General features: G+C 45.8%; 1 protein-coding gene across 2 annotated transcripts in view; it reads right to left on the bottom strand.

The window, feature by feature from the left end:
* Positions 1 to 15,520, bottom strand: part of LOC119651045 — a 185,594-nt gene that overhangs the window by 57,936 nt on the left and 112,138 nt on the right. For both annotated transcript variants that reach the window (XM_038054367.1, XM_038054368.1), the window contains exon 3: positions 5,798 to 5,909. In XM_038054367.1, coding sequence (XP_037910295.1) covers positions 5,798 to 5,909 — 112 coding nt within the window. The remainder of the gene's footprint in view (positions 1 to 5,797; positions 5,910 to 15,520) is intronic.

Genomic DNA, 15,520 nt, shown 5'->3' with positions numbered 1-15,520 from the left:
AGCTCCACAAATTACTTGCCCCGATCTCCTACTTTAAATCATTTAGGGTTTGTTCCCCCCTCTCCCCCAGGAGAGCACAAACGGTTACAGTCTACAGACATATTTAGATATGGTTGTAATACTTGGTTTTGGCCGTATTCTGAACAAAGCTCTTACGCTGGCCGTTAAGCCGAGGCCAGGCATATTTGAAGGGTTGTTTGAAGCATGCTTGGCGGATGTTATCCTTCCCGAGACATGGAAAAAAGAAATGTTAGCGCTGTTACGTAAACATATTGTTCCTAGCTGTAGAGAGTTTGGGAGGCTTATTAGAGCGACAATTCGTTTTCCGTCCGGCCAGATCTACCGTGGACGCTTTCAAGCTGGTCACTGACTTAGCTTAAAATACAAAGCATTGAAGCGGCAGCACCATCAAGTATTGTGCTGTGATCACCCTTGACGTGCTTTCAACTCGCTTATTTGGAACCTTATTAGAAGGTCTTTGGCGGCGATTGGTGTACCCAGTTACTTAACTACGCTAGTCGACAGCTCTTTAACAGATTGAAGGCTCTGGCGAGTGTTCCACAAGACTCTATTCTGGGACCGGCATTGTGGAACATTATGAATAATGACGTCCTCAAGGTGCCAGTTACTAGCGTGGCCACAATAGTGGGTTACGGCGATGATATAGTGGTGATTGTTGTTGCAAGAGAATTGGCGGATGTGGAATTATATTCATCTGAAGCAATCACTGCTATAAAGAAGTGGCTCAAAGTTGTAGGTCTTGCATTTGCGGAGGAAAAAAACAGAGGCGGTGCTTATCGTGGAGTGGCGTAAGGAAACCTCTGCCCGTATCAAATTGGGGAAGTATATAATCACTTCAAAACCAGCAATTAAATACTTTGGAGTGATGATAGACGCGAGGCTGAATTTCTAGCAGTATGCTTGCACAAAGACGTCCAATGTTAGTATGGTCCTGGCAAGGATGATGCCAAATGTGGGTGGTGCATTCGTAAACTGCTTATAGCTCTGTATTGCTCAACGTAGCGCCAATATGTTCAACTGCATTGCATACCGCATGCAATGCTCAAAAGATGAGCACGGTTTATAGAAAGACCACTTTAAGAGTGTGCTATGGGTATAGAATCATCTCAGACGAGGCAGCTTATGTAGTAGCCGAAATGATTTTGGCCGATGAGATGAGACGCATCTATGATGGACCCGATTCCTCTCTGATCGCCACATGAAAATCGCCGAAAGGGAGGAATCCTTAAACAGGTGGCAACAACGGTGAGAATGAGCGGAAAAAGGTCGATGGATCTACAGATTGATTCTCAGCATCAAAGTGTGGACGCAGAGAACGCATGTTGAGATAAACTATGATCTCACGCAGTTTTTCACGGGACGTGGTGGTTACCTTAAATACCTCTATAGGTTTAAACGGGATAGCTCATCCAACTGTCCCAGCTGCGACGATATTCAGGAGGACACTGAGCATGGTTTCTTCTAATGTCCTAAATCCGCGGAGGAAAGGAAGAGTCTAGAGAAGGCACTGGAAGGAACAGTATCACCGGAAAATATAATTAGGAAAATGCGTGTGTGCTAGGAGAACTGAAATGCAACAACATTGTAGGGCGGATTCAATGCAGGTTAAAAGAGGCAGAGGAGGCGAGAAAGACACGGTTGCGAATGCAATCGATAAGCGAAATCAGAGGTTAGAACCATGACCACCCCACGATGAAATACATTACGGTGGTTCCACGCAGCAGAGGACAGGTGTGAGGAGGTGGGTTTAGAAAAAGACAGACAGAAATCGAATCGATTCTAATATGGTTTTGATTTACAGAAAACTTTAAAAATAAAAAATTTATTTATACGTTTCTCCTGTTTGCTTCTTAGTAAGGCATAGGGCCTCAAAAGACCTCTTCTTTTTTTCTTCAGCCTTTGTCCCGTTCACAAGCGGGGTCGGCTCGTCGTGATCGGCTTCGCCATTTGGCTCTATCGAATGCCTGATCTGGGTGCAATCTCGAGGTTTTCAAATCCCCATCCAGCGTATCAAGCCACCGTTGCTTAGGTCTGCCTTTTGGTCGTTTACCATCGACTTCGATGTTCAGACCAATCTTGGCAAGTGAATTCTCGTTTGCACGAATTACGTGACCATACCATCGAAGACGCCTCTCTCGCAACTTTTCCACGATCGGTGCAACCCCATAACGATGGTGGATATCCTCATTTCGGATGTGATCTAAACGTGTGACGCCACTAGTCCAACGTACCATCTTCGTCTCCATTACCGCAAGACGCCGTTCATTGTCTTTTATGGTCGGCCAACACTCAGAACCATAGAGAGCGACTGGACGGACGACATTGCGGTAAATTTTAGATTTGAGACGTTCGTTGATACGTCGATCACAAAGAACACCAGTTGTGGAATGCCACTTCATCCAGGTTGCGTTAATGCGTGAAGCAATTTCATAACGCAGCTCTCCATTGGCTGAGAGCGTTGACCCGAGGTATTTAAATCGCTCAGTTCTGGGCAGATCACTGCCGCTGACAGTAATTGTGCCTGTTTTATGGGGATCGGTCGTCAAAAATTCAGTTTTGTTTAAATTCAATCTGAGACCGTGTTGCATGAGGCGATCATTCCATTTTTGAACAAGTTGCTCGAGATCATTTTTGCTATCAGATGCTAGGAAAACATCATCTGCATAAAGCAGTGTGTAGGGCGCTGGACGTTGGATATCCCTTGTGACGGTGTCTATAACAAGGACAAAGAGGAGTGGTGAGAGGGCACTTCCTTGATGAACACCAACAGAGACACGAAGCGGTTTTGATACACCCGCCATACTTCGAACTTTACTTTTCGGATCGTGGTAGAGCAATTGAACCCAGCGCACGAGTTCTTCTGGCACGAAGTGTTGTCGTAAAGCATACCAGATGAGTTCGTGTGGTACACGGTCAAACGCTTTCTCTAGATCCAGAAATGCAATGTAAAGAGGGCGATGCTTCTCACGGTGTTTCTCCATGAGTAACCGCGCAGCGTGTATTGCGTCAGTAGTTCCGCAGTTCTTGACAAATCCGGCTTGATTAACGGTTATTTCAACGATTTCGCAAATACGGTTGTCAAGAATGTGTTCAAAAATCTTCATGGTATGGGGAAGTAACCGGATCGGACGGTAATTTGAACATTCTGCTGGGCTACCTTTCTTTTTCCATATTGGAACAGTGGTACTTTCTTGCCAGTCAGATGGTGTTCTTCCTTCCTGAATAACCCGGTTAAAGAATTCACTGAGCCACAGTGTTGGGTCCCAGCTCTTCGCTTTCCAGAGCTCAGATGCGATGTCGTCAGGTCCTCTTGCTTTCCCCGATTTCATTTGTTTTATTGCCTCCTCGACTACAGTTGCGCTGACTGGTGGAACTGCACCAAATGTCGGCAATGATTGTGGAAGTGGAGGATGAGCAAATTCTTCAGTTGAAATTTGCTCGAAGTATTCTCACCATCTATCCGTTGCGGCTCGACGGTTGGTAAGCAAAGTACCGTTCTTGTCATTAACACAACAGAAGTGCTCGATATCCTGTGTGCGTTTATCACGGCTTTTAGCAAGTCGATACACATCTCTCTCGCCATCCCGAGTGGCCAGTTTATCGTAAAGGTTTTTGAAATTGTTCGCTCGGGTGACAGAGACCGCTTTCTTTGCTTCCCGGTTGGCATTCTTATAAAATTGCCAATTAGCAGGTGTTTTATCGTCGAGAAATTTGTGGTAGAGGCGTTTTTTTCACGGACCTTAATTTCAACATCATCATTCCAAAGCCAAGTATCCCGGTTGATGTACCGCTTACCTGGCTTGGTGACCACGAGGGTTGCAGAGGCCGCTTTGTGGATCGTGTCTTTCATGTGGTACCATGATTCTTCCACATTCGTAATGGTTGGCAATCGTATGAGTGAGACCGTTTCTTCTTTCTTCTCACCAAATCGCCACCATTTAATTCGCGGCGGGCCAGTGCGTTCCTCACGCTGTTTTATCGGTGGCTTAATTCGCAGGACGGCAATCAACGGCCGATGTTGAGGTGCAATGGTCTCATAGGGAACGACTTTGCAATCAGTGACAGTGGCAAAATGTTGGCGTCTTATGAGAATATAGTCGATTTGCGTTTTATTGTTCCCACTATAAAATGTGGGAAGATGAGACAATCGTTTGATGAACCATGTATTCATAAGTACAAGGTCATGGGTGTCCGCAAAATCGATTATACGCTCGCCACCTTCATTGCGCGCTCCGAACCCCTTTCCCCCATGGCACCTGTTACCGTCTGCCTTTTTACCCACATGACCATTAAGGTCGCCGGCAATGATTATGTAATCGTCAGCAGGCACGTGACAAGTCTTTTCATCGAGAAGTTGCCAGAAGGCATCTTTCTCGGCATCAGGTCGACCAGTCTGTGGTGCATACGCGGTAAAGAAGTGAATAGTGCGATCAGCTGATATGATGGTGAGCTTCATCAGCTGATCATCAAATCGTTCGACTTCTTTAATGGCATCACGGAAACCCTCTGAGATGGCAATGCCAACACCATATTGAGTGTGTGGGTTACCAAAATAGAGAAGTTTGTAACCATTTTTACCGCGTTCGCGTTCAATGTCGCAGCTTTTGGCACCCGACCATCGGGTTTCTTGCAGAGCGCAGATGTCAATGCACCTTTTCCGAAGGGCTCTTGCAAGTTCTTCTGTCTTTCCAGTTAGGGTACCAACATTTAGCGTGCAGACACGTATTTGTTTTGTTCGTTGTGTGCGGACTAACTTGCTTACGTCTTGACGCCGTCCATGCGTCAAGAACCCTTGCCCATTTCTCGACAGGACCGGGGCCCGTCCTGCCGCGTCGACTGAGGTGGACGCCCTAGCATTTCTCCGAGGCTTGTGACTCAATCCGATCATCATGTTTGTAACGACATTCTATGCATTTTCTTGGTCGACCTGTCGCGGGGCCTATCACCAAGAGCGATCAGGTAGGATTTAGCATAGTAGAATAACTCCAACTATACTCTATTTATCTCTTTCCCTGATCTCAGCATTTTATTTTTGTTTTACTGAGGATAGTGCAGAGTACGTTGCCTCAAACCCTCCTCCTTTACCTGGGCTTGGGGCCAGCATACTATGTTAATAGCATGGCGGAGTTGGGCCTCAAAAGACCTCCTTTTTTCAAATCCCCCCCCCCCCCCCCCCCCCCTCATCTTCAGTGAATTATTTATCACAATATTTAATGCTGTGCAATTGATCAGCCTATTGCACGGGACAAGCACAAAGATAAAGGCAGACATCCATGATTCGAACCCAGAGTACAAGGTTACGAGGTCGACGCTTAACCAACTCTGATATCGCTCCATCAAAAAGGCAGGCAAATTGTGAAGATCACGTAGGATTTTGTTAAATATTTTAAGATTCTCGTTAAGTCTGCTGGAGTCAGATGTGTCTAGGATTACTTATTGAATTGACAACCATATAGGAAAGAAAGTTACTAATGGATAAGGGAAAGGGCTACATGGTTATTTTATGGGGAGGGTTTTTTATGTTAGGGAAGATATCCAATAGATTTGGTAGCAAAGAGGTCGATTTGTTCACGGAATATTGGCAGACACCGTAACATAAAATCAAATAAGACCATTCGTCCTTTTATACAAAAAGGTAGACTTTCCTTCTCGCTTAAAACACCATTTTCCACTAAATGAAATTCGCTAGTTTAATGCATTCTCGCAATAATAATAACAGCCGAAAAGGGAAAATAAAACCACGAGCATAAATTCGTTTCATACCTAATTCACTTACCTTTGATCGGCACTCAAAAAGTGCTTGGGGAATGTAATGTTCTCTGGACTTATCACAGGATAACTACCCGCTTTCAAATGTAATGTTATATCGTGTGGTTCACAAAATCGTTCTGAAAAAGAAGAGAAATTATATTACTACAACCAACGGTTTATTGTAAAGCGCTCTCTGGATAGAGGAGGAGGAGTTAACTTCAAAAGCCTGAAAGTTCGCCATAAAACAAACTACTACGCCACATACATAATTTCTGCGTCGTTTTCAGGAAAAAGGATGAGATATTTTCAGTTCAGGACGGCAAGGGTTGGGGAGCGAACACAAGCCGTAAATATGCTATTAAAAAATAAATCGTACTCTTAGCAGACGACGCTGGAATGTTAGGAAACCCTCAAGCAAATTATGTGCACTTCAATTTTGCGGTCAAACTCACGGATGAGGTTTATTTGTGATCCCGAAATTTATACAAAATCCTGATACGGACTTTATAGGTGCCCATACGTGCATAGTAATGTCTGGGAATGGAAAGGACATGGCAAGCGTCAAGGAGTTCCCGTGGCCCGAGTGCTCTTCGCCATTACCCTGTAGTAAAATAAACTGCCGGGTCCTATTCACTATCCAGTCGCCAAGTCTAGGTGAGGTCAGGCAACAAGCAAGGACGAACGATACTCACTCAAAGACTTTAAATGAGAATTCCAATTGAATTTTTGAAGCGATTCTCTACGACTGATTTAATTTTGGAGCCGAGCACTCGGAGGATAGGAAGGATAGCAAACTTGGAACACTAGCAAAGTGCCGACGTTGTTCAGACAGATATAGGAAATACAGATACGGACAGGATATATACGTAGACAGTTCGGGGAACGGTTCAAAAGGATTTTTAAGGCAATTTTCCAATTTACATTTCGCAAATGTATTATAATAAAATTATTGTGTCAACACGCTGGCACTATGGTCTCGAAGGTGCCCAACTTTTGCTCCTGCACACTTGGCATCTGAAACTAGGAGTTGACAATTTTCAGCATGTCCTTAAAAGATTATTTTGTTAAGGTACGAGTAAATTACAACTGGAGGCTGTCTCTACATTTGGTAGGAAAAATGATTACGAAGGAAATGCTGATAAATTTGTTTAGAAGAGGAAAAAATTATAAACAAGCCGCTCTGTCAACAATGCCATTCGCCTCACTAAAAAAGGGACCGGGACGTCTGTCTGCAGGACGTCGGCAAGTTAGAAACCACGCAACCTTTCCTTGGGTGTTTGGCAACATTCAGTGCCGCCGGGCTGGACATGAATAAACAATTTTACGTGACGGTAAGAAGATTACTTCTTGGGGATGAATCGATGAGTTGCTATTGAAGGACCTTAATTGGATATTTGATAAATTAGGTGAGTGGGATGCTTTCCCTGCTGCGAGGCAGAATTATGTAGAAATTGACTAATTTCAAGAATAAAATACGACAATGAAAGAATGAATGAGTTTATATAAATAGCAAAAGTTAAGTTATTTACAAGCTTGACAGTTATGTCTTCAGGATATTTTCCTGGAAAAATACTTATTGGAACGGCACCAGACTCAGCAGGAGGCAGATCGGGGGAACCATATTGGAAGTTACTATTGTTTAACTCAGGTTTAAGCCCAACTACTTGAGAGAGTAAAACTGTTGCAGCCCACGGTGCAATGAACTTTAACTTCACTTCGCGTCTTCCCTTTGATTCAAAGAAGCTATATAAAAACAAATAATGCCTTGGCGTTTGACAAAATTGTCTTCATCATTATCATCAGGGTCTATTTTTGTGTGGTCTCATATTCTCAATAAGATCTTCAATAGATTGAATTTCGGGTGCCATATTGTCATCAATGGAAGGATATCCAGGAAAGCCCTGCCGTATCACAGGTTCTTCTTCTTCTCCCGACACAGCGTCAACCCCGTTTACGTTGAATGGTTCCAGGCTTAATTGCTTACCATGCCCTTGTAATATTTGGAATCGGACCATGCACAGTCAAAGGTCGTTTGCTATTACAGATTAGGCGATAAAGCCACCAAGTGTACAATCCCTTGTAAATTCACGCCTGGCGCAAAAAACTAGGTCCGCGGGGGGTCCTGGCGATGGCTACCTAGAACGCAGCGCCATGTCGCCTAACAATTTACGACCATCTCAGCAGGCGCGGCTACCTCATCGATACTGGTGCGGAGGTTTCGGTTCTTCCCGTACCTAGGCAACATCAACTATTTCCACAACCGCTCAAACTGGCGGCAGCAAATTCCTCCCGCATAAACACATACGGGTATAGGCAAGTGGACATGAGTCTTGGCTTGCGTAGGACGTTTTCGTGGCGTTTCATCCTGGCGGATGTCAGCTTCCCCATACTAGGCGCAGACTTCCTGTGTCACTATGGATTGCTGGTAGACTTGCAAAACAAGTCTCTTATAGATTCCACGACAAACCTTAATTCGTCGGGACAAATGGTATCTCACCCAGGCAATAATCTTTCCGTTCTTTTAGAAGACATTACCGACTGTCGTGTTCGGGCACTTCTCCAAAAGTTCAGCCAGATTACTACCGAGTGTAGTCTCTCCAAACCAGTGAAGCACAATGTGCAGCACCACATTATCACTACTGGTTCCCCGATCTTCTCGAAGGTGCGTCCTCTATCATTCCAGAAACTGGCTATTGCACGGAAAGAGTTTGAACAACTCATTCAACAGGGTATCTGCAGGCCCTCAAACAGCTGTTGGTCTTCCCCACTGTATATGATCCCTAAACCAAACGGCGAATGGCGCCCATGTGGGGATTACAGAAAGCTAAATGCACAGACTGTTCCTGACCGATATCCAATTCCACTCATCCACGACTTTGCACATCTCCTCGCGAATTGCCGCATCTTTTCGACCTTGGACTTAACCAAGGCTTATCATCAAATCCCAGTAGCTCCTGAAGACATTCCAAAGACGGCAATATGTACACCCTTTGGACTCTTCGAGTTCACCCGAATGACTTTCGGATTGTGCAATGCGGCGCAAACCTTTCAAAGGTTCATTCATTCAGTCCCGCGAAACCTCGATTTCTGTTTCGTATATTTGGATGATGTTTTGGTCGCTTCTTCCACTGAGTCTGAGCACTTAGCCCATCTCGAGTGCATTTTTCAACGTCTCCTTGAGGCCGGTTTAGTTCTAAACGTTGAGGAATGCAAATTTCTTCAAAAGCAGGTGAGATTCCTCGGCCACTTCATTTCCCCTGAAGGAATACAGCCCGACCCAGACAAGGTGCAAGCGATAACAACCTTACCGCGTCCAAAGACAGTGAAGGAGTTGAGGAGGTTCTTGGGCATGCTAAACTTCTACCGTCGTTTCCTGCCCAAGGCCGCCCATCACCAATCCATTTTGAACGCGTACTTGTCTGGCCCCAAAACTAAGGACACACGAGAGATCGTGCGGTCTGTAGAGGCTTTCCGCGCGTTTGACAAATCCCGTCAACAACTGGCCGACGCTACATTCTTGGCACTCCCACTGCAAGATGCACCCCTAGCCGTTTTTGTTGATGCCTCTGACATCGGAGTAGGTGCTGCCCTTCACCAAAAGGTGGATCAAGTTTGGCAGCCGTTGAGCTTCTTCTCGAAGCAGTTGAATTCCGCTCAACGGAACTACAGTACCTACGATCGCAAACTGCTCGCCGCGTACTTGAGCATCAAATACTTCCGTTTCTCCCTAGAAGGCAGGTCGTGCGCAGTGTTCACGGACCCATAAGCCTCTCACGTATGCTTTGAAACAAAAGCCCGACAAAGCGTCCCCTCGTCAGCTTCGACACCTGAGCTTTATAAGCCAGTTTACGTCAGACATCCAGCACGTGTCCGGCAAGGACAACATAGTTGCTGACGTTTTGTCTCGTGTCTCCGAGGTTAACACCCCGCCTCACTCGATTTCTCGGCTATTGCCAAGGCGCAGAAGGATGACGCAGCACTTCAGAGCCTCAAATCCAACCCCAAATACAAATTTCGGGAGTTGCCCATCTTCGACTCAAACCCCTCGCTCTGCTGCGAAGACTCGGAAAAGGGACCTCGGCCATACATTCCGGCCACCTTTCGCAAGGAAGTGTTCCACGCAGTTCACGGCTAGTCACCGAGAAATACTTCTGGCCCTCTATGAATAAGGACGTCAATTCCTGGGCCAGAGAGTGCATCGCATGCCAGAAGTGTAAAGTCTCCAGGCATGTAAGGAAAGAAGTGGGCTCATTCCCCCGCACTACCGAGCGGTTCCACACAATGCACCTCGACATAGTAGGGCCTTTGCGAGACTCGCACGGTTTTAGGTATTGCCTCACAATCATCGACAGGCGCGGTGGTCGCGGTGATCTGAGGCAATACCTCTGAAAGACATTACGGCGCAATCATGTGCCGAAGCACTCTGTCGAGAGTGGATACCTCGCTTTGGCGTCCCTGCAGTGGTCATCACTGACCAGGGAATGTAATTTGAGTCCACCCTTTTCTCGGAGTTAGGTAAACTCCTAGGGTTTAAACGCCAGCGGATTACTGCATACCACCCGCAATCCAATGGGATGCTAGAACGTTGGCACCGGACGCTGAAAGTCGCCATTATGGCACGCGAAGATCCGTCCTGGATCCAAGTCTTGCCTCTCGTCCTACTCGGCCTACGTACAACCCGCCGAGAGGAAATTGCTGCCAGCCTCGCGGAGCTGGTATACGGGGAGAACCCGAGACTTTCAAGTGGTCCGGTCTTCGACAAGAGAGCGGGTCTCACAGAATCGGGGTTGGTGCGTCTGTTGAGAGACAATCTCCGACGCATCAAGGCCACTCGTCCCACCCAACACTCGTCCGCACCTGTCTGTGCGCCCAAGGAACTGGACACGTGTACGCACGTCCTGGTCAGGACGGATGCCGTCCGGAAGCCGCTGCAACCTCCTTACGAAGGCCCGTACCGCGTTCTCGAGCGGGGAGAACATTTCTTCCAACTCGAGATCGGTGGACACAAAAAGGCGGTCTCCCTGTCCAGGCTGAAGCCCGTATGCAACCCTAAACAATGGCGTGTTCGTTCAAGGACTGATGGGGAACACAGTTCCAGATTCGGTCGCTGAAACCCCTCGGTTTCCTCTGGGGGCGGAGTGATGTGGCGCGGCAAATTTATTTCGAAATTTATTTCGAATGTCGCGAATACCAGCGGACAGATGACGTCACCGGCGCTCCACTCAGTTCAGGCCTCGCTACAAGAGTGAAGAACAGAGTAGGTGACAAGAAACGTCAGATAAGAAAGATAATAATTGAAGTTAAAAAAAAGACGTTTGACATGTAATTTTCAAACAAACAAAACTAATTATTGAAGTTGCATCTGGAAGTGATCATCTACAGTTTTTAACCAATCGATGAAACCAATGGCAGTCATCCAAGGTCGAAATGGATCTTAAGCTTTTGAAACAACGTGGACTTTCCCCTTACCAATCACTAGTAAACCTAACTTTTCTGACCCATCAGAATTGGTACAGGTCAGGACAGTCAGTTTCGCTTTATTTGCTTGCGCGGTTCGTAATTTTTTCTTCGGCAAAGAAAGCAGAATCGTTGAGCCACTCCAGCAATATACGGATGCTTCTTCCAGCTGCAATGTTGAGATTAACAACGAGGCTACCAGTTCTGATAATAACAATGTACTGCTGAGTTCCAGTTTCGGTAAGGTCAATTTCGTTTTTAATGGCTTTACCTGAGTTTTACTGCAAAGCAACGACACTATTCTACGACGGCCCAGCTGAATAGCCTTGCTACACACAACCGTATTTGATAACAGTTGGCGTTTCGTTAGTGTCTTTTACTATTTTCAAGCGAAGTCGTCTTTTGTTGGATTCTACATCAGTGCCAGGGTGGTAATTGCGGACTCTTGCATAATCTCGAGTAATCCGAATTCCCTAGCGTCCTTGGGAATCCCCTCCAACAATCTTGGATCGTTGCAAGCCCACTTTCGTAGATTAAAGCCGCCTGACCGCAATAGTTCCTTCATTTGATTGATTAGGATTTTTGCTCCTTTTCTGGTTTCACTCCGATCAACATGTTATCAATGCAAATGTCTTTCTTTAGATGTCTAGCTACCATAAGATACTTTGCCTTTTCATTATCTACCAACTGGTGTAAAGTTTCTGGCTGACAAATATGAGGCTGGAGTTTACCTAAACGATACTGTCATGAGCATGTATTCTTGAACCGGCATATCTCTAGTTGGTCTATACAAAACCCGCTGAAAATTTCTATGATAGGGTTGCACCTTCACGATACGGGACATCTTTTCTAAATCTGTTGAAATCGCTAACTCTCTGGTCTCCGGTCGTAGTCTTGGTCGAAGTATTATAAACTGGGCGTGCTTTCGTTGCGGAGCTCTCCAGCTTGACCACTGGATGATGTAGAAGGTAATAAACGGCCTTATCCTCCTCAGTGAAAAGTGTCACTTGTTCCATAAGTCCTAACTTGACATATTTATTCATGGCCTTCTGATATTCCATGCGTAACAGCAGATCCTTGCCTAGGCGTCTCTCCAGTTGCCTGAAGCACGCAAACGCCCTGTTTCTCCAGCTTCCTAGTGGAACTACGCTATTGTCGTCCGTAAAGGGTGGATTTACTGTGTATCTTCCGTTCGCCTGACAGCTTATTGAACTTTGGTAAAGCGTCCAGCACTCATTCTGTGTTCTGATGTGTTCTCCGTAGCACAATCTGAATCAAAGAATCGTTGAAGAGCGCGGTTGAAATCGACTGTTGATATATTCGATAAAACTGTTCCCACTTGGTTCACCTTGCCTGACAGTATACAGCCGAGCTTCCTTTTCTGCGCTAATAAAGGGTTCCCTTTTTTGATGCGTCGTTCAATTATTTCTTCAATAGCCTGAGGACCTAGTATTAAATCAAAGTCGACTTTCACATTAAATGCACGATCAGCTAGTCGCAGCTTATGTCCACTTTGGCTTGTCAATCATGGAATCCTCGTTTGGCAGGAGAGTTGACAGGGAATCCATTACGTAGGCTCCCATGTAAAGATGGAAAGTTGATGCGAAACGAGGTATAATAATTAAACTAACTGCTTTGTGGATGGTTGCTTGTCCACTTTTCCAATTGTCATCCAACCAAAAATTGTTCTTCGTAGCATCGGTAATGTGTCCTCTAGCCCTGGCCTTACTAGTTGATGGTAAAATTCCGCACCTAAAAGATTATCGACCCGGCCTGGTTTGTTAAATTGTGGGTCAACCAGAACAATATCTTCCCGAATATTCCAACTGGATACTTCCATTTTTTGGCTCGGCTGATGTGTAATTATCTTTGGCAGCACCTACGCATCTATTCTTCCCAATGATTCTTCCACTTGAGGATATACGCTGGCACGCTTACAATTCTTGTGTTTGCCGGCCGGCAAGTGTAATTTTCTCCCTATTTGTTCGGTGATGACCTTCATTTAAGAGCCTGTGACCTATACCTCAAAGTTCTTCCATTGGCTTCTAAGTTGACCATAGTGGTGCCTAATATTATATAGCTGCATGGTTTTGCTCTGTCGAATGCTGTTAAAGATACTTCGAGTCTCTTGTTGGTGCCTTGATTCCGCCAGGTTGTTGTTTGTCCTTAGCTGATGTGTCTGACTTCTTGGTTAGTATTCTCTTCAGTATCCTTTGTTACTTTACAAACCACGCGTTATTTAAAATAATTATTTTTTAAATTCCAGCAATAGTCTCACTACCGCAAATTGAATTTTCAACTGAACTCCTACTCCATGAGCTTTCACAATATAATTAACTGATAATTACTAGAAACTGGTAACAGCTTCGAAAACGTATTGTACACAGGTTTCCATCAATATCTGGATGGTTGCCGCGGATCACTCAGCCCACAAAGGATACAATTAATAGCAAATAAAGCGCCTGAACTAACCCAATTTGTAACACCACGCCAGGACGGTTGCATGCCTCGCGTTTGGAGGTGATGAAATATATATGATTACAACATTGTTCAAATTAAAAAGTACATAATCGCATTGTAATGAAATTACCATTTTAATGAGAATTTTTCAATTGCGTGTATGCGGAATGAAGTAGCAAATTGAAAAAGGTTTGTAATGCTGAAAGGTGATATAGTATTACTCGCAATGAGGGGTCATTTTTCGGGTTAAGTTTTTTATGTACTGTGGTGATAGGGCTCTTTGTTGAGTCCGCTAATAACTCAGTGACGGCTCTTGTGCCCATTTACTCCTTCCAAGATGGCTTTCGAAAACTTACCATTTCACGCGCTGCACCTAGGAGATATTCGCAGGGCATGAGGACATTGATGGGAGCCACTTACCGTTTTTAAGGAGTAGTAGCCTACATGGTTCGACTATTAGGACTAAGGACTTAAGGACTCGGCAGTAAAGGCCACGCCGGCGATAGTACTTTCGCAACCAGGATATCGGAATGTCAGAATGCTACCAATATTTAAGACGGCGAGTCATGTCCTGGTGGTCATCCTTAAAATTTCCATTTCCTGGGAATATGGTAGATCCATGGCCTACTCCCCGAACATGTTCTCATACCCTTGAATTTATGGTATCTGGAATCTAGATGACAGTATTGCAAAATATTTTGAAACACCACGATGGTGAGTTTAAGTTTTATGTCCAGGCCCACCACTCTCGTAATCTAAAGTGCTCCTGCTCTGCCCTATGCATACCCTGAAAAGTGTCAATAGGCCCAGCACTTTAAACACCGGGCTAGAAATGTCATTCTCCCTATCTTGCAGATGCTGCATCCGATCTTTATTTTGCTTCTATCGAGAGTCGGTTACATCTGGTTAGTCCATCTACCTTTTTTCCACAATAAATAACTGTCTATTCCTCTCGCTGGGCGGCCTGGTCTGATTATGCTTCAGGTTAAAGTTGCATAATTAGGCAAGTCCTCACACGACCTCCGCGTGGTGGCCGCTGGAAACCGTTTTCGGGCGGGCCAAGAGTGTGTAGGGCCGGGCTGGGAGTAGGCCCATCCAACTGAGGAGGATCTGCTTGTCTGCTGGTCATGTGTTAGGGGCAAGTAGATCTGGCGGGGCGATGGACTGAAGCAACAGCCCGGGGATCATCCTCCCTGCACCGGAGAAGGTGCTGGTAGGACCCCAAGCCAAGGTGGAACAGCATACGGCGAGGGCTGCGTGGTCAATGGGGAGCTTGGTCTTTAGTATGCGAACTCTGAATACCTTGGGCACCTTTAGTTTCAAATAAGACCCTTACCCTGGTGGCCGGGCCAGCCAGGGTGGACATTCTTCCCGGACTACTCGTGGGACTAAGACATGGACTCAATTAACTAAAAAACTAAAACGACGATAGAAGAGGAGGCGATGATGCCAGGCGCATCATCGGAGGACGAGCTGCTGGCCTCCAGCCAGGAGACAGTAGCCGGCGAGAGCAGTACACTCGGTGCCAGCCATAACACCGTTGTGCTGAAACCAACCGCAGGGACCTCCCGGAGCGAGGCGTCAGACGGACTAGTGGCTTCCAGCCTGGAACCCACTGCCGTCAGGCTGGGTGTAGCGAGTACCAGACATAGTACTCCTGACCCGAAGCCCTCAGAATCGGGGAATCCCTCGAAAGCGAAAACCAACAAGAATGTCGGTCGCCGGAAACCGGCTAAGAAGCGAAGGTCCACGGGTGTCCTGCTCAAGAGCCAGTACCAGAAGGCCATGCATATTCTCGGCAAGATTGCCAAGAATAAAGAGGCCGGTACTG

Source organism: Hermetia illucens, chromosome 3, assembly GCF_905115235.1.
Source record: "Hermetia illucens chromosome 3, iHerIll2.2.curated.20191125, whole genome shotgun sequence".
Classification (NCBI taxonomy): Eukaryota; Metazoa; Arthropoda; class Insecta; order Diptera; family Stratiomyidae; genus Hermetia; species Hermetia illucens.
This window is presented reverse-complemented; position numbering and strand designations above follow the sequence as displayed.